At 39.6% G+C, this 22369-nt stretch overlaps 3 protein-coding genes across 3 annotated transcripts in view; 2 read left to right on the top strand and 1 right to left on the bottom strand.

The window, feature by feature from the left end:
* The window catches only part of LOC137985660 (malonate--CoA ligase ACSF3, mitochondrial-like), an 18908-nt gene extending 16895 nt beyond the window's left edge, over positions 1-2013 (top strand). Inside the window, exon 11 of the mRNA XM_068833300.1 lies at positions 1842-2013. Within this exon, the coding sequence (XP_068689401.1) occupies positions 1842-1997 (156 nt within the window). The 3' untranslated portion in view covers positions 1998-2013. The remainder of the gene's footprint in view (positions 1-1841) is intronic.
* A 2683-nt stretch (positions 2014-4696) lies between these two features.
* Positions 4697-6562, bottom strand: LOC137985659 (peroxisomal leader peptide-processing protease-like). The gene has a single exon (XM_068833299.1). The coding sequence runs from the start codon at positions 6516-6518 to the stop codon at positions 4707-4709; it is 1812 nt and encodes a 603-aa protein (XP_068689400.1). The 5' UTR covers positions 6519-6562; the 3' UTR covers positions 4697-4706.
* A 77-nt stretch (positions 6563-6639) lies between these two features.
* The window catches only part of LOC137985658 (uncharacterized), a 32740-nt gene continuing 17010 nt past the window's right edge, over positions 6640-22369 (top strand). The window contains exons 1-12 of the mRNA XM_068833298.1: positions 6640-6814; positions 8205-8250; positions 8961-9040; positions 9998-10066; positions 10697-10749; positions 10934-10967; positions 11361-11392; positions 13541-13611; positions 14189-17664; positions 19292-19385; positions 20339-20448; positions 21974-22064. Coding sequence (XP_068689399.1) covers positions 6777-6814; positions 8205-8250; positions 8961-9040; positions 9998-10066; positions 10697-10749; positions 10934-10967; positions 11361-11392; positions 13541-13611; positions 14189-17664; positions 19292-19385; positions 20339-20448; positions 21974-22064 — 4194 coding nt within the window. The 5' untranslated portion in view covers positions 6640-6776. The remainder of the gene's footprint in view (positions 6815-8204; positions 8251-8960; positions 9041-9997; positions 10067-10696; positions 10750-10933; positions 10968-11360; positions 11393-13540; positions 13612-14188; positions 17665-19291; positions 19386-20338; positions 20449-21973; positions 22065-22369) is intronic.

The following is a 22369-nucleotide window of genomic DNA, read 5'->3' as shown; positions in this document are numbered from 1 at the left end:
AACAAAGAACTTTAATGGACAAACAACGCTACCTTAAAGCAGTTTTTATCGAAGAATAGCTCAAAACTAACATGAACGAACCTAAACGATCTACATCCATCCCTTAAAACAGTGGAAATTGTGTCTCCCTTTGGGGCGTGCCTCCGGAGCCCACAGAAGAGGGCACCTTTGGTGGGCAATTCTGCGAATTCCTCCATCCTGGATCTGTCCTAGATGATGACAGGATGTTTATACAAAGACAAAGGCAACGTAATCGAAAAAGTTACTTCAATTGAATAAAATTCGCCATCAGTAAGGGCGTACTTTCCTGTGACCGGATTGGTACAGACGGTTTTCAAGTGACGGTAATAATAATGGGACTGAGTGGAGTGCAATTCAGGGAGTAGTCGTGCGAGTGATTTCAAAATCGCGCGCGAGGCCTATTTGAAATGACGAGCACGATTACCTCAGAATTGTACGACACGAACTGGAAGTCCTATTACTAATTAATCGTAACTATAACAAAATGCGAGAAAATCAGAACAAAATTCGAGGATAAAAAGACTGAATACCTTTTTGAGTGAAAACGTTAAAGTTATATTCAATTGAATATAACTTTAACTTTGAATAAAACTTTAACTTTTTCACTCAAAAAGGTATTCAAAGTCTTTTTATCCTCGAATTTTGTTCTGATTTTCTCGCATTTTGTTATAGTTACGATTAATTAGTAATAGGACTTCTAGTTCGTGTCGTACAATTCTGATTTGCAAACAGTAGGAAAACAGCAAGAAAGATCCCATCTAAAATACAAGTGCATGTGACTGATGCGCGAATGGCGTAGGTGTCCAATGACACGTATCCAATTTAGAGTTGTTCAAATTGGATACCTATAATAGACCTCTTTAGCTTGTACGTTTTGTTTTCCCATTTCAGACCACGTGATGTTACTCCAGAGAAGAGTTTCTTTCAAATATCGTCTTATGCACGTGCTTATGCACGTGCTTATGTACGAATAACTAAAAAAAAAACAAAAGGAAAAATCCCATCACGTGGTCTGAAATGGGAAAACAAAAGGTACAAGCTAAAGATGTCCATTGGACACCCAAGTGATCGCGCGCCAATTACGCGACACAGAACCAATCAGATACGAGAATTTTGTAATAGTTGCGATTAAGATAGAAAATGAACGATTCACTCTTGTACACCCACGTCGTTAAAACCATAAACTTGTTAGTTAGTTTGTTTCGTTTTTTTGCACGTTGTTTGCGGATTACTGCGAAGAAATGTACCATACAACCCTTGCAGCACGTGCAGCTCGGCCACATGAAAAATTCCTCTTTTAAGAATGTTTTCCTTTTGCGGCATTTTGGTTGCCTTGCATTCGTCGTTTATTGGTTGTCACTGACTTAATTCCTTGCTTGCATTTACTCAAAAAACGATTCGGCAGAGTCTCAATCCGCTGTTACACTACGGCAATTTTTTTTTTTTGCAGCTTGTCTCGCAATTTTGCTGGGATAAAAGTTCCCACATTTCGAAACAAGTTGCTTGACGTGTGTTACACTAGGCGACGTTTCTTGAACCCTGTATCGTTTTCGATGATCACATGAGTGTGAAGGAATATTTTCATTGGCTAGTGCGGCAAACTGTCGCGACACCCAGTTGCAGGACATGTGTGACACTGCACAATGCTTGAAAAATTCGTTGCAAAGTTGCACGAAGCGTTGCTGAAAGTAGAACCAAATTATACTTTCCACAACGCTTTTTGCAACTTGTCTCGCAACGTTTTTGGTCGTTGCAGGGTATGTTTTGCACCTGGTTATTTCTCAGTTTTTAGCCTCTTTTGTCTTTGTGTAAATTCGTAGAAAATTACCCTGTCAGACTTGAGGCACTGGGCAAGTGGACGCATGATACCTTACGAGATCCCCACAGAACTTCTTGTCGTGGAGGAGTTGTCAAGAAACGCCATGGGAAAAGTCAACAAAAAAGAACTTCTTTCGATGTATTTTGGTAAATTGTGAAATGCAGCGATACGGTGTCTCGTTTCAGAAACGTTTTACAAACTTCTGGGACGACTGGTCACTGAAATATTAATCAGTTTATATTTTTTGCGTGACCGGAAGCTCAAAGCATACGCAGTACTCAAAATGCTGATTATTTGCCATTTTGCCAAGTGGGTACATCAGTCAAATTTGAAAAACCAGTGGTGGATCTAGGGGAGGGGCCCAAAGGGCCCAGACTACCCCTCTTATTTTTGGATGTTAGAAATAAAGCCCACTTAAAATGCCTTTCACTTTTTAAGGGAAAGGGCCCAGACTACCCCTCTTATTTTTGGATGTTAAAAATAAAGCCCAGTTAAAATGCCTTGCACTTTTTGCAGACAACAACGCCAAAAACAAGTTTTTCCCCCCCCCCCCCCCCCCACCTTCTCTCTTAGCTCTTGGTTTGGATCCGCTACTGATATAAACTGCAGTGGAAAGATGGCTTCACTTAAACGTGGTCTTCATTAGCGACGCATGCACAAACACAAGGGACATACGCAAATGGATTAACTTCTTGCTATCCTGTTTGGCAGAGGTTTCCTGGATTTCTCTCTCAATCAAGAAGGAGACGAAACCTCTGCATGGATTCCTTCGATGTCGAAGGACGAATACGTTTACTCTTATAGCCGGTTTAAAGCCCGAAAAAACCAGTTTGAATTTCAATGCCTGCCCAATGGCAGAAGAGTGGAAGTGACGATGCATTGACGTCACGACACGCATGCGTGACAGAAAATCGAGGAGATCCGTGCAGAAGTTTCCTTTTCTACTCACTAGAGATGGAAATCAAGGAAACCTCTGCCAAACAGGGTAACCTTTCGCTAATAAATTAGTGTCTTTGTCCTAACTAAAGAGCGGAGCGCGCGCTTGGAGCACGATTCGTAAGAAAATATGGTAACCCCTGTGAGAGAAAATAGGGAGCTTAAGATCTACGACGACGACGTCGACGAAAACGCCACAAAACAATGATATCATTGGTTAAAAGAGCATAAATAATCGTACTGCTCGTGCGGCACGGATTATTGCTCATATTTGTGCGGTTCTCTGCGTGACGACGACGTGAAATCACTAAATTTTAGGTTTTGACGACAACGTGAGCCTGCAACAGAGAATCTTTCATTCTCTGTTTTCAGCCTGAAACCGCTCGTACCAATTTATTTTTCGGATACTTCTCCCACATTGTACGACGTGAACAAGATGGAATAATCGCAAAAGACTTTTACTAGAGCAAAGTTCTATTTTGAGGTGACGTTTTCGTCGACGTCACCGTCGTAGATCTCAACGTAGATCTTTAAGTTCCTAATACGACCGTGCGTACGTCCACTCCTCCATGTATGCCAATGTGAAGCGTTTTTTAGCGGGAACAACTTAGATATTACATATCTGTCAAAACAAGGTATCTGCTGACCAGTATCACGTGACCATATCGTGGGCTAAAGATTTAAGCCCATCTATGTCAGCTGTTTAAGTTGACCACTGACCAGGTTCTTGTTTTCGGTTGGATCGAAGGCTCAAGCCAGGTTAACTTATTTTAAGAATAAATGACACACAGAGCTCTGCGTTTCGGCTTGGCTAAAGGGGCGTTTACACGACAGAGCAAAAATGGCACGGGCCCGACAAAAACTGGAACGGTTCCAACAGTTTTTACACAGAAACAGTGAACTTTTATCCGTTCCACGAGGGGTCAATAGGCTTTGTAAAAACTGTTGGAACCGTTCCACTTTTTGTCGGGCCCGTGCCATTTTTGCTCTGTCGTGTAAACGCCCCTTAAATCTATATATTATGCCACTGGGTATGTTGCTCATGCTTTAGCATGTGTCACTTATGGGGATTAGGCCTCTAAGAGCCGGCAAAGTTGGGGAAATACAAAGTTGAGCCATCTTCTGAAAGAGCCAGGGAAACTGGGGAATTCAAAGCCTTGTATATATCTTGTAATGGACTTTTCCAAGGACAAAGCCTATAGTTTGATTTTAGCCTGTAGTGACTCAAAGTAGAATCAGTGTATATACAGTAGTGTTTTCAGGTGATGTCACGGTGGCTGTGTTGGTATCCCTAAACAAAGTTTTGTGACTACAATGGATACTCCAAAAAAGGTGTGACACTTAGTTTTGTGTACAGACCAGTGCCTAACCCAGCAGTTATTCTCTGCCTAGACAGAGTGTAACGTAACGTCACCAAATGTTACACCTGTATATGTGTCGCAAAGTTTCTCACCTTATTTTGGAGTGTCCAAAGGATGCTTTTCGGCTCATGGCAGAGGCAAAACTGATTCCTTTAAGCAAGTATTTCAATGTACAAACTATTCGAAGTTATACATTTTTTTGACAATAATGGTCAATAACAAGTTGTGTGCAAACTTGAAAATGTTGGGTGAATTGTTTCAAGTTAAGATGGATAAAAAATTATTTTGTTTTATCCCCCTGTCCCTGTTTCACTTGAAAACATGAAAAAGTGACGTAGAAGCAATTTTAATGCAAGTTTCGACCAAAAATTGTTGCAAACACGTCTGTGACAGTGTCCCTTTAAATTACTGAAGAAAACATACTTGCCTCAGATTTCTTAAGTTTTCTTGTGCTCACTTAATCTCCACAACTTCACACAAACAAAAAAGAAACATTACATGTATTGTTTAGGCCTATTCTTTACATGACACTATGAGAAAACAGTGCAGGTCAGAAAATGTCCTAACTTTCAGAGTTTGCTAGAAATCTGAGGACTGTCACGTGAGGAACTTTTGAGTTTCCAAATGCTCTCCACATGATCTGAAACCAAGGCTTGCATTCCATCTTCAATCAACCCACTCTTAATCAATGAAACAAGTTTGTTCAGCAAATCAACAGGTATGCTGAAGTTGACGTGAGGGAATGCTGATGTCAAAGCAGCATTTTTGGTGTGACTTGTGACCATCCCAAGTAGATCCCCAGTTGCCATCGATACCAGTGCTCCGCCACTAGCCCCACAGTGCACTGCTGCACTAGACTGAAGGAGCACAGCCTGGTGCTTGTCGTAGGCAATATTTGATAGCACCCCGCAAATTACTGATGGCTGCGCGTGTTGATGGCTTGAAAAAAGAGGAAAACCGACAACTAAGACCTCTTCTCCTTTAATATATAAAGGACAAGAAGAATTTTGAGACTTCTTATTTGGACCAGGTTTTCCTTGTCTTGGCTTCAATGACCTTAGAGAAGAATGAGGCTGAATTTTTAAAAGTGCAATGTCCAGAGGAGATTCTTTGCTTGATGCATAAAGGACTTCAGCTGTGCGACAAATGCCATTTGGAAGCAAGCATGATATCCTGTCTTGCCTTGTACCATTCACAGAATGTACAATACTTTTGTAGTCTGTGATTGGTAAGTGTCCTCGAATCACATGACTGCAGGTAGCTACAAATCCTTCGTCAACATCTAAAATAATACCAGATCCCCATGTTCTGCCGCACTTAACTAAAACAACACTAGCCAATGCTGTCTGAAAAATGCAATCAGCATTCAAACCACAAGGTCTGTGGTGAATTAGCATCAAATCTACATCTTTACCACTTGAATCATCACCAGCAGCTGGTTGACACTGCAAGTTATCCTCAAGGTTCACCACATTCAACAGTGCTTGTAGATTTTGAGGTAACACCAAGGATTTTTTCCTCACGAGTTCCATTAGATTCTGCAGTAGATACAGTATTGAACATGCCACAGTAATCCCAATCCACTCCCCATTTTTCCAACAGAATGGTGCCAGAACAATGCCATGAGGAATCATTCGGAGTTTTTCCAATCCAAAATTGAAACCCTTTAAATACATGGCACATCCCTCACAACCTGGAATGCAGCGAGCGTCAGTGATTATAAGTTCATTGTTGACCCCAATTATGTTTGATACAATCCCCTTCGAAACGCTGTTATAGAACACCTCAGGACATTCACAGCCAAATGGTGTTCCTGCTATTAACACTTCATCGCCTTTCTTTGGACTCTCATACTTGCTGTATCTCAATGTCGATAAATCCAGCTTTTTGTTGGACAAGTAATTCTTGATTCCGTCGACGTGAATAAGGACAAAACAGGACAAAACACTCTGATGTGTACTGGCCTCAACAAGTGGCGGTTTGGTTGCAACAGTTTCAGCCATTGCGTCCACTGTGTTAATTTCGGAACCTTGGCTATTACTGAGTGATTCGAATTTCCACTCCGATGACGGAAAAATACGTTCTGCGATGCTTTGCAAACCGTCGTCTCTCCAAAATAAAACAACGTTGCCTTGAAGAGTTGTGAACGCGTCTTGTTTGTTTTTTCGAAGCACAACCTCCACTGCAATTCGGGCGAACTCGTCGCAAGAAAGCAAAGGACATTCCACGCTGAAAGCACGTTGTCTTTCAATTTCAGGCAATATATCAGCGAACAAAGACGCCACTGTTAATACTATACCATTATCTTCATCTAATACAATACCACAACAACTCAAATCGGAATGGCACCTTTTCACCAAAATGCAGACCTCATCTACCATCTTCAATTTTCTTGACCACTTTTGCGCATGTGTTTACAAGGTAGCCGCAACCCTATGAGTACTGGAGATTCTTAAAAGCTTTCTGCAATGCAATCCTTTTGAACTGCGGATATATTGTGAAGATATGCGCTCTAGTCGTTTCACCTTGGCGCTAAATTTGATTAGCAATATTGACCGTTAAGGTCGCTGAAATCAAAGCTTTGCAGTTCCATATTTTTGTACAGTTTTATCCTGCTCTTAAAAGGCTAAAGAGTTAGTATGGAGGCTATTATCCCATCAAGTGATTCAGAAAACAGGTAAGAGCGTCGGTTGCATTTTTCCTCTTGTTATTTTTGTCATGATAATTTTCATGAAACGGCTTTCAGCTCGAAATGCAGCTCAAAATATCTCAACTTTAGGCCAATCTGCACACATTTACTGCTGTAAATTAACAAGGTATTCCGCCTACTCTTTGATACGTGCTTTCTCAAGATTCTCTTCAGTGCAGTTTGAGCTCAAGAAACGTTTTTGTATGCAAAACTGTTGTGTTTGTTGTAGTTTTAGCTAAAGTAAAAAATGTTCTTACCATGTAGCAGTTTCAAAATCATAAGTAATATTTATGGTGACTAGAAAGTGTTGGGAATTATCGAATATAATCAAAATAACTATTATAGTCTTAAGAATGAATTATGTGTGTATCGGTCAAATGGAAGCAAGCTTCAACAATTCAACCCACCGGGCATTTGACTTGGTTGAAAATTCTTGTTCGAATTCCCCCCTCCCGGGCGAAAAAGCCCTCCAAATGCCCCATCATAGGTCCATTTTCATAGGTGATTAAATTAATCTGAACCTTCGGTTTGACCGATACATTTAATTTTGTTATACCTTAACAAGAAGCTGTAAGGGTAGCATTCAAATTCAGCAAAGGTAAATACATTATGATGTTGTTGTGCAAATCAAAAATATTTGCAAACAAAATGTTTTTCTTCCCAGAAAATGCTTTTTTGAGTCACAGTAAACACTTACAACCTTTCCCATGTGGCATGTTTTCTTTGGCAAGTTCAAAAAGTGGTTTGCCCTGAGAATCTATCTGAGTGGTTAATTTTGTAAGGGTGTACAATAATATTTCAGTTGAATCTGCTTTTTTTTTGCTTTGCGGCATAGACAGGTTTCTGGGTGACTTCAATGTCTGTTTCGACTTTCCTCTGATCCGTGTGGCTATACCGGTAGCTTTAAATATCCGTAAAACTGAGCACTGGTCACCAGAGGGAGTCTTCCATTGATACCAGTTTCATAACTGAAGGAACTACTGACATTAAATAAAGTGACCTTTGCCTTTTAGGCTGGTCAGGTCACATGTCACTTGAAATGTTCAATCACCGCTAACTGTGAACAAGAATCTACAATGTAGAAGTGTGGAAAGCTTAAGCATTTTATTTTTCAATCCATATGGTTTGACATTAAGAAAATTACTGAGTAACAACAGTGCTTTCCCATTGCCTTTTTTGAAAAAGTGTTTGCCAAGAAAAGGTTTTCAAGAAATTGGGTCTGTAGTTACTCTTTCACTAATCTCTTTTTCATCTTGTCACTTCATGTTTGAATGTTACAGAGATTTTTTTTTTCAAGGTGAACAGATGCCTTGTGTGCAAAGTGAATATCAAAGGTTTAAGCGAGTTGAATTTAACTTATTATATTCTTGACCTTCAGAATCACAATTGGAGGAAAAAGGAAGTCTTCTGGTCGGAGATCTTCTGTGAGTCAACTTGATAATGCCTTGATTATATCGTTATGGTGTTGTTTGCCCCCTGTTACAAGTTTTCGTGTATTGTTACATGACAAAAATTATATCTTTAAGTTATATGTAAATTGATTGCAAGTTCGAATGAGGCCTAACACTACTGTGAAGTTTTGTACCCAATTATTCCATCAGGGATCAACCCTAGTATTGGAATTGGGCCCACACAAGGACAGAGAAAAACTCTGACCAGGGTGGGATTTGAACCCACGACCTTCGGATTAGATCACCGCTGCTCTACCGACTGGGCTACAAGGCCAGAACGGGAGCTGGCTGTGGGTATGTGAGATGTTATTCACAAGGACAAATTCGGCTCGGCCCAAGCCTAATTTTAGGTAATCGCTAGTTGTTGTCCTTCAGTAGCATTTGGAGTAATGATTGCAAGTTCAAATGAGGCCTAACCCTACTGTGAAGTTTTGTACCCAATTATTCCATCAGGGATCAACCCTAGTATTGGAATTGGGCCCACACAAGGACAGGGAAAAACTCTGACCAGGGTGGGATTTGAACTTGCAATCATTACTCCAAATGCTACTGAAGGACAACAACTAGCGATTACCTATAATGTAAATTATTAGCATTTGACTGTTTCCTTAATCATGATTCCTACAAATGCGACCAATTAATTTTCCTCGTGTTTACATTGTATTTTTCTTTTATACCTTTAGATTTTAAAGGGTTCAAAATCACCTTTGAAAGCTGGTGCTCTAGAGGAGTTGGATCCAAATTCACTGGACAATGATTCAAGGTTTTTAAACTGCAGTCATGTATTTTAATTTGTCCATTTTGTTTGTATTGTGGAACAATTAACAATTATTGGTTGAGATTGAGCAAAATATCGTGATTTGTCAGTCTATTATTCAGTCTATTAGCAGGTCTATTAGTTCAGTCTATTAGCAGGTCTATTATTTGCCGAAGCCGAAGAATGAGGCAAATAATTGATCTGCCAGACACTGACAAATCACATTATTTTGCAATAACAGAGTTCAATAATTGTTTTGTCATTTGATCACTTAGTTTGTTCTTGAGAAGCGGTAAGCGCACGCTGCCTTGCAGGAGTCAAGAAGTGGCAAAAATCAATTGGTTTCCTTGTCAGCATAATTTTATTTATAAACTTCAAATTGTGCTTACAGTCAAACGTTCAGTGACAAAATATAGGCATCAACAAAGCTGAAGAATTTTGAATGCAGTCTTCCATTTTCCATTTTCACTCAAGAGCGTGGTTTTAATTATGCATAATCAGAATGTTATTTCATGTAAAACACTTATTTTTAGGCAGTGATTGCAGGTCATGTGGTGGGCTCTCGGCCAATGAAAAGGAAGGGAAAAGACATCAAAATAATTATTATATTATTTGATTATACTATTGCTTCACTTGTGCGCTATTACTTTTACTTTATTAATAACCAATCTATCACTTATCAAGTGATCCTTCAGTTTTATAACAATGATATTATACAGTGTATATATAGACCATAATGTTCATAAATAGCGACTATTAGTAATTATTCTTTTGTCTTTATGCTAATCATCCTCACTAGCCTCGTTAGCGCGAACAAAATTTTAAAGAATTTTTGCTCCAAAGTGAGGCTAGTGAGGATGTGAGCACAAAGAAACAGTTATAATTTCTTGACCGCCATTTACATTGTTTGAATACGATCTATACATTTTAGAAGACTGACGTTTTTTTCCTATGACATTGCAGAAGTAAATCAAAGAAGTCGCGGCAGTCATCTGGGCGACGAGTCAGTTTCGCTGAGAAAAACGAGATTAAGTGAGCTTATTAGTTTTATGCATTGTTATGTACCTTCATTTGACTGGGAAATTTAGATTATTGCATGATAAGGGCAGGAACTTGACACAGATGGATAATTTATTTGAGCCTTGTACTGTACACTGTAACTTCAAACCTGACTTCACAATTTCATTCACAGCAACAGCGTTTTAATATACATTTACAGTTCTGTACATGTAATTTGAAGGAACTGCATTGTATTTGTGCAATAAGGTGATGCAATAATAATTTTTTCTCAGCCTTGACACTTGGCTATTAAATTTTATTTAATTTGTATTGTTTCTGTCTCGTGGAAATGTATAGTTTGTTTTTACTTGTTGAGTTAAACTCCTTCCCAACCCCTTCATTGGTAAGTATAAAAAATTGGTAGAGTCTGGTCGAGCAATGATATCGGGCATCTCATTGTGTGTGTGGACGTCCCCATCTGACACGACTCTCTCAGGCACCTAACCCCAAGCTCAGGATAAAAATGAGTTTAATTAAAAGAAAAAGACACTTGTGATTGAATTAATTAGAAGTTTAGAGTCCACATGTTTTTGAAAGAAGCAATATGGCTCAACCCCAAATACCGGTAGATTCACAATCAAATAAGTGAAATTTCTCTTTCAGGGAATTTTTTGTTGAAGATTGGCAGGCTGCTTGGAAGAAAGAGGTTGAACAAAGTATGTATCTGTCATGACTATGATTGTTTACATGCAACTTGTGTGAATGATTATCTTTTTTTAAATGCAATTAAGTAAAGTACGTTCGAGGGGATTTTGGTATTATTATGTTCTGGCTCATTGTCTTGTTTCATTAAGTTGATTGATTCACATTGTATACTTTCAAATTGACAACCTTTTTTAGATAATCTTCAAACAGCCAACAATCCCTCTCAAAGGTAAGCCAATAGTCAATCAACTATTGATTATTTATTGACGTACCTCATTTTTTGCAAAGAAAAAAATGAGGAAATTTATTTCAGTGAGTATATTTCAGAACGGCATGTACACTCTTTCATAGTTCCTCCCTTGGGATTCAAAAAACGCTTTGAGGGACAAGGTTAACAAAATGCTTTTTAGTGTATTTGCATGAACAAGAATGTACTACAGAAAACTGTGCATAATCCATGGAATCCGCATTAAACCCATTGATTCCTGAACCGCTCCCAATGACGAGTAAAATCTGGCTTTAGACAGAGTAAAATCTGATCAACAGAGCCTGAGAGGTCAATGGGCTGAAAAACTTGTTTGTCAGTAATGATCATTCTTTATTCTTTGGATATTTTCAACAGTGAATATAGAGAGCCAGCGAAATCGATTCAAGGTATGTTCAACAAATCTTTAGAGTTTACTCTATAATACTGTCAACCAAGGGGCAAAATGTTTCAAGCTCACTGTCTCGTAGGTTTCACTCACTTGTGCCAAACATCCATAGTGGTGTGTGACATGCTGCTAACTAGAATAACTTGTCCAGAAACGTTTTTCTTGAAGTTACTATTAATTATCATCTTTCCTGTGGGTACTGGACACCACCGATATCAATAGTTGCATTTGTATCCTTGATTCTTACAATTTGATGTATATTGTTGGGCATGCTGATCTGTTGGACGCTTTGTGTAAGAGCCAAGTCCTAGAGTACTGTGCATAGATGTAGCTCAAGCTTGTAGCAACTGGTGTTACAAAGATATCTGTTCAATCCTTGCCCTGAACTCTGATTTTCAGGCTTTTTAGTTGTTACTTCCCTTTACCAAAGCAAATTCAATTTCAAGAGTCATCCTTGCACGTATTTGGACAATGATGTCTTATAGACAGCTGAAAATTTTCAGTAGGCTCGAACAAGGTTCAAACCCGTGACCTCTGCTACATGCCAGTACTGCATGTGCAATGCTCTACACTGTACCAACTGAGCTACGAAGCCACACAGTTGGGACTCAGCAGGTCAGTTTATTGGGTTCATGCATCTATAACCCATGCTTAAATTACACATTTCTTTCATTCATAATATTATTCCTCTCACAGGAAGAGATATGAGCCCAATAAATTGACCTGCTCCCAACTGTGTGGCTTCATAGCTCAGTTGGTACATGTAGAGCATTGCACCAGCATCACAGAGGTCATGGGTTCGAGTGTCTGCAGTATAAGAGATAATAGGGATCTTAAGATCTATGATGGCGACGTCAACGAAAACGTCACATCAAAATAGAACTTTGCTCTAGTATAAGTCTTCCGTGATTATTCCGTCTCGTTCACGTGATTGTACAATGTATCCTAAAAACATTACCTAAACTTGGTACGAGTGGTTTCAGACTGAAAATAGGGAATGAGAGATTCTCTGTTGCATGCTCACATTGTCGTCAAAACCTAAAATTTCTTGAATTCAGGTTGTCATCTTGCAGAGAACTGCAAAAATGTGAGCTAAAATCTGTGCCGCATGTGCAGCACGATTACTACCATTTGCATCCACCCTTGAAGCGTGACAAATTTTTCGTGAAGTTTTACTTTTCAAGCGTTAATGGTTTGTCCGGGCGTGTGTCACTTTTGACCAATGAAACATTGGTGGTTATGTTGTGAAATTGACCACGTTTTTGAGGGCATACCCTGAGCATGTTTTGTTCACGTGCTCTTCAAGTTTTCAGGTTTTCCGTGAGGGTGGAGATATTCATGAATCTTTCCGGGAATCTAGTAGAGTTATAAACACAGGTCTATCTCCCGCTGGTTTCCAAAGACGCGAAATATAGAATGTGGTATACTTTACCAAGAAGAGATACATGATTTAGCAACTATGAGGAAAAAAATATGTGAAACTAGAAAGAGTGAGGAAAAAATATTTCTGTGTCTAGGGCATTCTGCGCACACATGCTCTTTCGTGTTTCAAGGAGCATTTAAAATCTTGATTTTAAATTAAGCAACTGGATGGTAATTTACCTCATTCCAAACTTGTTGACGTTGAATTTTTTTTTGTCCATTGCAAAACGAGCAGAGACGTTATTAGGGCGGTCATGCAAAACCCGAACACTTTCAAAAAACCCTGAAAACTTTGAGAGCACATGAACACAACATGCTGGTATGCTGTCAAAAACGTTTTCAATTTCATGACATAACCGCCAACATTTCATTGGTCAAAAGTGATACATAACTGGACGAACCGTTAATGTTTGAAAAGTACAACTTCGCACAAAATGCGTCTTGCTTCAAGGATGGACGCAAATGGTAGTATTAATTTTATGTTCTTTTAACCAATGATATCACCATCTTGTGGCGTTTTCATCAACATCGCCATTATAGATCTTAAGTTCCATAATTACTTATTATTAGTGTGATGATACTTCAATCTTTCATATACCATAACTCTGTACTTCAGATACACATTTGTTTCACTTGTGATAATCTTTTGCTTCTCAGGCAGCTGTCCTTCTTTTTCCTGAAAATGCGTAAACCACGTTTGCTAGAAACAGATTTTTTACAATTTTAGGAATAGATACTCTTCTGAAAGGGAACATTCAAGACGAGAACATCCCATTGTATGAGCTTGGTGGAAATCAGGTACAACAAGGCTCGTGCTCTATAAAGGAAAATTTCGGGGAGCCCTCCAAGTTGGTCACCCGAATTAATGAATTTTTTATTTAATTAATTATCTGAGATCAACAACGCAGCAAGATCTTCATCCATCTCTCTCTCCCACTCAACAAAACATTGCTGCTACCGCTCTGGTGATCGTCAAACTTGTTAGTGCAAGAAAAACCCGCAACCCATCAAATTTGTATTCACACACACCCTGGTGCTTCTTTCTCCCTCCTCTTCTCCCTCATACAACTCCTATCTACCTCCCCCTCCTATCTCCTTCCAAAATTTAGTCTTGATTGCAAAACTTATAAATTTTTAAATTTGTCTCAAGATTTGGAGACTGAATAGATCAAATAGTTTTTAAATATAATTTTTACACATCCCCTTGCTATACATTGGCACAATTTAATAATTATTTAAATGCTTACTTGAATACATGTACTTACATTCACATGCACTGGTGCACAAACACATCACAATCAATACTTACATCGGAAGTTTTTATCTTAATGTAAGACTTAATGTGCCGGTAGATCACTATTAATTTTTTGTATAGATAATGCCAGAAGCACAGTTTGTTCAAACAAGTGAAGTCCATACAGGCCAAATAAAGAAGCGTGAAAGCTGCCCTTTTGTGGACACATCAGAGGAAGTTAAAACCCCTGGCACTGCAAACATCACACTATGCAAAGGTGTAACTGTGAATGCAACTGACTCACTCTTCAGCACTGCAAAACCACGTTCAAGTTCTCCACAAATGATTGAAGAAATGGAACATACAATATGCATTGATTCTAATCAGCCCCTTCTAGACAAGTTTACTGCCGCAGATTCAGGAGACCAAACCATGATCTTTGAAAGTGATGCAGCTGTTGAACTAGACATTACATGTACGAGTAAAGAACAGGAAGTGTTATTTTGTGACAATCATGGTGCACCACTGTCATTGCCTATCAATTCTGAGGAAGCAGGCAAAATGGATAGCACTGCCTTCCTTATGTCTTTGAAAGCAACCCCCTCAATCAATAACCCTACATCAACTCAAAAAGAAATAGAAATGAGTGATAAAACAGATTGCAGACCTCTCCTGATATCATCGAAATCAAATACATCAATTTCTGAAAACAGCGAGGTATTACCTTTCAAAGATAATACAGACTATTCCAATAAGGTAGGAATTAGTTGTCCAAGAAAACCACTGGGAGAAATTACAGATGTGAGGAGTTCCTCAGAGGGAACACAACACGTTGGTTGGAATGGAGCGTACTTGCTCGAAGAGAAACCATTGTGTGATGATTTGGAACTGACAACCTGTCAAAGCTATGGACCTCTTGGCGGCACAATGCAGAAGACAAAGCGAAGAAGCATCTATGAGGCTTCTTGCATGGACATTACATCATGTTTCAGTCCTGGATTTGTCAACTCTTCTGAGCAGCAAGACACAAGTAAAAAGACTTCATACACTGGTAGAAGTCTGGGAGCTACATGTAGTTCATCCTATATCACATGCACTTCATCTAAAATAGAAACATCTTGTTTAGTTGGGGAGAAAACGACAGATCACAACAAAGAAGATGTTGAGGGACAAACTTCCCATCTCAACATGACATGTTGTTATGGTCGTGGTATTTTACCCAAGAAGAGCCTTGCGGGTGCAGTTACAGATCAAACTCTGGTGTATGGCACCAAAGGAGAGAGTGCTGACCCATTGGATCTCACTGTTTGTCAAGGGGAAGGTGTGCTTACAAGAAATATGGATTCCTCAGCATTCTTGCAGACACTGGATGGAGTTAGAGATGTCTATGTGAACTGTTCAACGATGAATGTGAGTGACCAGATGGATGGAGAAATGGATTTAACAGCAGTTCATGGATCTGCAACATTTCAAGCTGCGCAAACAACAACTTTGATTGAGGAAAATGCAGGGCAACTGAATGAACCTGTCAATCAGCTTGATATTACCAACTGCTACGGAAATGGCATATTAGCAAATGACTTGGCCTCGTCAGATACGGCAGAAGTACGTTCTGCCGGCCCAGGTCATACTGATATCTTGGACTTCACAGTTTGCAGAGGCAGATCATTTTCAACCTCTACACAGCATACTCGTCAAGGCAAATTGCCTGGCAGCAATGCGGCAAACAAAGTTGATTCTTTGGTCTTCTTGAGGTCTCTCTGTGAAGGTAGGGGCCCTGATTGTAATGATGTAGACAAAGTTTCTAGTGAAATGGATATTACAGCTACCACTGAGGCTTCCCTTTGTGTTGAAAATGGTGGTCACAGACTTGGACACAACAGAATGTTAGTAGCTGATAAAACCTTAAGATTGAAAGATTACAATGAATCCAACATTTCTCTTGCAAGTAATGAGAGTGCAATAATTGACTCTCAGAACAGACACTCCTTGAAAGGGGCAACATTGAATCAGGCTGCAGACATTACCATTCATTCACGTGGAAATGACTTCAATGATGACAACGATTTGGAATTAACATCATGTCACAGTTATAAGGTTATTGACCACAAAATGCAGAAATCAAAACGTCGAAGCATCTACGATGTCACTGACATTGAAGTCACTTCTTGCTTTGGCCCAGGGTGGGCTAAATTGCCAGATAAAAAGCCTACTGGCAGTAATATTGTGGACATCCTGGAACACTCTGGAAGTGCGAAAGACTTCACTCATGCTAACAAGCTGTTAATCAAAGGAAATAATTTGGCAAGGCATGGCGTTCAACAGCAATGGGATAAAGCAAAGACGGAGTCAATAGCAGCCTCTGACAATCAAGGCAACCCTGGTTTTGAGGCACAAAGAAGATGTATTCTTGACCCCATACCACTGTCAATGCCAGTCAGCACAAGAGAAACATCTGGTAAAAACGACAGCAAGTGTTTGCTTCAGTCTTCGAAGTCAATGCTTCAAGAAAGTGAAGTTTTGTCCCATACTTCAGGAAATAATAGCCTTGAAAACAGTAAGGTTACAGTTGAAGAAAGTGGCACCGCGTGTGCTTCGCCTGAAGGTTGGAATCGTAATCAAAAAGAGGAGGTAAATCTCGAATTGACAACATGCCACAGCCTTGGAGGTCTTGACATTTCTTCAAATAAGACAAAAAGGAAGAGCATCTATGAGTGCTCTGAAATGGACATAACTTCAGGGTATGGCCAAGGACTGGTCACATCCCCATTGGCCTCTGCTGCCATCAAAAGAGCGAGTCTGACCTCATTTGAAACCAGATGTCGAGGAGACATTGCAACTTCCTGTGTAAATGAAACCACAGATATAAATACAACACAACATTTGCAAAGCAAGAAAATGGCAGAACAGCTGAAAGCATCAGGTGTGGGAATGAAAGTAATCTTTTGTAGCCATAAGAGTAATGATCACACCACAGACAAAGGTGACAGCTTGGAGGCTGAAGTAGGCGAAGATTCCAGCTACAGTCCTCAACAGATCAAGTCACCTTTCAAATGGGTTACATGTGATGGTGCACAGACCAACATGAATGTCACAAGGTGTCAAGAGGCCAGTGTTCAGAGATTAAGTGAGAATACAACACAACACTCACAGATATCAGAAATCGCAGAAAATGCAAGCACTCTTAATCAGTGGCAACAAATACCATCACCCTTCAAACCAGTTACTTGTGATAGAGAAAAAGCAAATATAAATCAAACAAGATGCAAAGAGGCCATCATGGATGGATTGAATGAAACTTCGGCATTGAGTGCAATGCAACATTCAAAGGTACAAGACATCCTTGAGGAACCGCAAGCATCAAGGCTCGAATTCACAGCACCATGTGCCAACCATAGTGAATTTGATTCGAATGCAAACAAAGCGCAGAGTGAGAGCTTTCACAAGCAGTTTGGTGAAGAGTGGAATTTCAGCTTTGATTCTGAAATAGGCAGCATGCCTGATGAGCAGGATGTCTGTGGTTTTGGCTCTGAGGGTCATAAATTGTCCACAATCAAGGAAGTTGAGGATGGAGACAAGACCAAGGTGGACAAAAGCAAGAATGTTACACAAGAAGTGTAAGTAAAAAAATAATGTACCGGTAAAATTAATGCTCTGTTTATAGTGGAGTGCAACTAGCTATTAAGAAAACCGCCCACTTTCGCTTGTAAAATACATGTAGTTCAAATTCTTGAGAGGTGTTGTGTTCAATGCAACTTTTCAGTCCAGGGAACCTTTCTTGCACTCGAAGTACATGTAACAGTGAGTCCATGGTTGCACTTGAAACCAGAACAATTATTTTATCCATTTTTCCCGGGACTCATGATTTTGAAAACATATCTTTCCATTGTTGTGGTTGTTCTGGTACACCTTGACGGCAAAAACTGGCTACTGTGGGAAAGGAATTTCATCAATTGAAGATGTTTAACCCTTTCACTCCTGTGGGGTTCCCCATTGACGAGTAAAATCTAGTGTTAGACAGAGTAAAATCTACAAGTGTCACTCTTGGGAGTGAAAGGGTTAATGGGGACATAGTTTGTGAGTGAATCTAGCTGTTGTTAACCCTTTCATTCCTGTGGGGTTCCCCATTGACGAGTAAAATCGTCTGGCGTTAGACAGAGTAGAATCTATAAGTGTCACTCTTGGGAGTGAAAGGGTTAACTGAAGAGGGTGGGGTAGTCACTCGATAACTTGGGCCCATTCCACAGATCGGTGGTTTTCGTTGTATCAAAGCTGTAGTTCACCGGCAACTCACTTCTAATTATCTGTAAGAAACACTTCAAACTTAACTAAAATTTGGTTTATAATTAAGAACCCCAACTGGTCGGAGGCAACCAGTTGGCTATTTATAAAGTGTTGTAGAGTTGAATCCGGGACAATGGGACACAAATCCAAAACAGAGGTTAGAACCTCCCTGCGTGCTTGAATCTATTTTTGTTTTTTTTTCCTTGAAACGAAATCATGTAGCTAATGGAATTTGTTTTACATGTACATGCATAAGTAGCACGATATGATATTTCATCCTGTCTAATTTCATAGTGCAATTTAGTAACTTGCCTGTTGGCATTACCAGTTGTGAAATTCTGCTCACTAGACAAGTTAGTACTCAATTTTAGTTGCAGTGGTGACCAGGATGCTGCAATTTTGGAGCCTGCAGATTTGTTTTCTACCACAACTCATTGCTAAGAATTTACTGGAATGTACCTGTATCATGATTTATCCCATAAGACTTCTTCATCCAAACCCTCTCAGCCTTTTTCTGGAGGCTGTCAATAATAACTTCTTACTAACCGAGTGCGAGGGCCGTACTGGGGAATATTGGCCCGAGGTCGTGGCAGTACGCGAGGTCCATACAAAAACGACCGAGGGCCAATATTCGCCAGTACGGCTCGAGCTAGTTCGGTTGTTAAGTAGTTTATTATATGGCTTTTTAATTACCTTTTGCTTTGGTTTTGCAAGCGCGTAATCGGCCGGTGGGCATTACGGGAGAATAATGCCCTACAATTCAGTCAGAATTTGCCAATCAGAGCGCGCGTTATATCGGCTACAAACACAAGCCAAATTATAATAAGACAATCTGTCTAGCGGAAAGTATGTAACATACAGTACAGTACTGCTCCAAGGACTAGATACAGTATGTACAATGTACATGTAGTAAAAAAAAAGGTTAGAACTCCATGTAATATTGTAACTGGACATTTGCAGAAGACCTATTACTGTGGAGGAATTCCTCAACATTACAGAAACTGTTTTTATGACTGATGTGTGTACACGCAGGAGTATTGCACCATTTGTTTCGGTGAGTGTTCGAGAACTTACATGTACATGACCCAAACTTAAAATAATCATTCAAATAGAGCGTTTTCACTCACGTGACCAGCAGCCATATTGGATTACCAAAACAAAAGAAAGTATTTGCATAAAAGTAGGGTTTGATTCCCGGAGGATTAGTTTGGTACACCAACATGGCCGACATTTCTTTGTTTTGGAACACCAACATGGCCGCCGTGACGTCATGTGAAAACGCTCTGTAAGATCTTTTTTTGTGTACTTCATAACATTACATGAGACATCTCTGTGATGCTGAATAACATGCATGGAACCTAAGTATGCGAGCGTACACGTAAGAGTCTTGATATATGATTATGTTTTATGGTAATGGTGAATTTTCTACATGAATATGTTTTGAAATGCACTTTGCTGTAGTTCAATAGGCCAGACTAGCCACCACACAGGGGCTACTGTACCTTCCCTGTTCTTAGAAATCAGCTTGTCCTCAGTGGGTTTCTGCAGTTTGTGTTGTGTTGTGAGACAAGGCCTACAGGTGTCTTAGAAGACCAGAAGATAGAACCTTTGAGATAAATACAGTTGTGATAATTGTGAATTTATGATGGTAATGGCGTGTGAATAACATTGTAACTGACAACAAAATAGAAGCACGAGACATTAAGCCATACAATTCTAATGAAATGAATTAATAAATAAGTCTTAGAACAAAAGATTTAGGTTGGCATGTTTGACCTGCTTAATATTTAACAAAGGATTTTCCCAGTCCATACATGTATAAACAGCTTCCTCATTTATTCACTTAACTTAATTAGAATAATTATTATTGTAAGACCTAATGTCTCGCACTTCTATTTGATGTCAGTTGCAATGTAATTCACACGTCATTACTATCATAAATTCAAATCACAACAGTTATGAAAATCACGCTAAACGGCATTACCACAATGGCTCTTTCTCTTTCAGATGAATTCTGCTCAAACTACAAAAGATATGCTGATCTCATCACTTGTGTCTGCTCCTAAAATAGCTTGTTACGAGGAAGCATTTCTAACTATTGAATCACAAATTAAGGAGTAAGTACTGAATCAAAAAGCCTTGTTTCAGTAATTTTGCAGCGCTCTAAGGGCCGATTTACACGATACGATTTTGTCGCATGCGACAACGGCTTACGACAGGCCCACGACATGATATACGATTATTGTGTACGTCTTCAAAAATGTCGTAGCATTTTAAAACATGTTTTAAAACGCTGCGACAATCGTAAAGTCATGTCGTAGGCCTGTCGTGAGCTTGTCGCATGCGACAAAATCGTATCGTGTAAATTGGCCCTAAGTGACTAGGAAGAGTTCGCATTAATTTAAGGAGAAGACAGCAAGATGCATCGTTGAAATGGTTGACAATTCAAGTGCTGAAGGCACTTTGAGCCCCTTGGCTGGTCTGGCGGCCTGCACCGAAATTAGGAGTCTCTAACTATTCTTTAGAATATATTTCCTTGAAAAATATTTAAGGTGGCTCTGAATCCACTTCATCACTTTCCAGCAAGAGAAAATAAGCGTGGGGTCACCAAGTCTGTTTTTGTGATACCGGCAATCAACATTTACAGAGGAAATGTAGCGTGCTTTTAGATGACTTTCCTGTTGCTATGGAAGTTTGTTTAAATCACAAGAATACTGTTGTAAACATGAAACATGTTGTAGAGTCAATCCTTTTGATAAGACAATCTCTAGAAGTTACCAAAAAGGGTTTTAGCTACCTTAATCATTTTGCCCTAAAGGGGTTCCTCCCTTGACGGGTAATTAGTCATCTGGTATTAGACATAAGAAAATATGTAAGTGGCCATTTTTTGAGGGAAAGGGTTAACCGCATTTTTAATTTTGCTTAAATTACACATGCTGTTCATTGCTCCAAGGAAGACATTTTATTAACTCCCGCGTCACAAGTGGAGGTTGGGTTCCCAGGGGCCAAGGGGCTGCAACTGCAATCACATCCCAAGGCAGAAGAGCACCCACTGGGCTACCAACCCAGCCACAAGCCACCCTGTGCCTAGCCCCCCACAAAATCACCTGTCACACTGAGGCCAGAGACTTTGAAGTAAAGTAAATTCCCAGGGGAACACCCTAAACCAGGACAGGGTAGGGTGGGAGGGGAAAGAAGAGAAACTCTACGCTACTCGGACTGAGCGGCCAAAACCCAACGCTTTGTGTACAACGCACGTGCTTGCAGAAAAGCGATACACCGCTGGACAGGAACCTAACCCCACGCTCAAGGAACAACGCTACAATAGACCTTATTCATGAATGGCGGTCAATTTATAATTCTGTTGTCAAAGTGCAAATTAGCCTACCAAGCCTCAATACCATACAGTGAATTGAAAAGAATTCTTGCTCTAAAATGAGGCTTGGTAGGCTAATTTGCACGTGGACAAAAGAATTATAAATGTGACCGCCATTTTTGAATAAGGTCTATGCTACACAACAAATAACATGCCACCAAAGAACACCAAAACACCACAAACTATTGCTCCTCATCCTTATAACTATGTTAAAAAAGATTTAACTGCATTAAACATGTTTCATACGATCCTGTATTTATTACTAGGATTAAAGCAAAAGTTGAGCAACAGAAAATGGAATTAAACTTGTCAAACCCCAGACTGTTTATGGAAGCACAATCTGCATCTAAAAAAGAGGTATGGACCCATGTGCTTTCATCTATCAACATGGCAAAATGTAGGGGAAAATACAGTAATGTTCAATTTTATTACATCTCTCAGATAGGATGCGCACGCTGTGAATGGCTAAATTAGCTGGCCTTATTCTACATTTCATTATTAGCATTTTAAATACAGCGCATCTCGCAGAAGCAATTTCAAAAACTTTACTTCTGAATCCAAAAAAAAAGGAAAATTCCAGCCCTGGAAATATTTCGTTCTTGTTTTGATGTCACAGTTCTGCTACCCCCAGTCCCCTTACTAGCACGATTGTTAAAAGGCTA

Source organism: Montipora foliosa, chromosome 14, assembly GCF_036669935.1.
Source record: "Montipora foliosa isolate CH-2021 chromosome 14, ASM3666993v2, whole genome shotgun sequence".
Classification (NCBI taxonomy): Eukaryota; Metazoa; Cnidaria; class Anthozoa; order Scleractinia; family Acroporidae; genus Montipora; species Montipora foliosa.
The sequence above is the reverse complement of the archived record's forward strand: the minus strand, read 5'-3'. Positions and strand labels throughout refer to the sequence as shown.

What these genes read in the sequence shown, in the direction of transcription:
- LOC137985659 (XM_068833299.1), bottom strand. Translation starts at nt 6,518, where the DNA reads ATGGTAGATGAGGTCTGCATTTTGGTGAAAAGGTGCCATTCCGATTTG.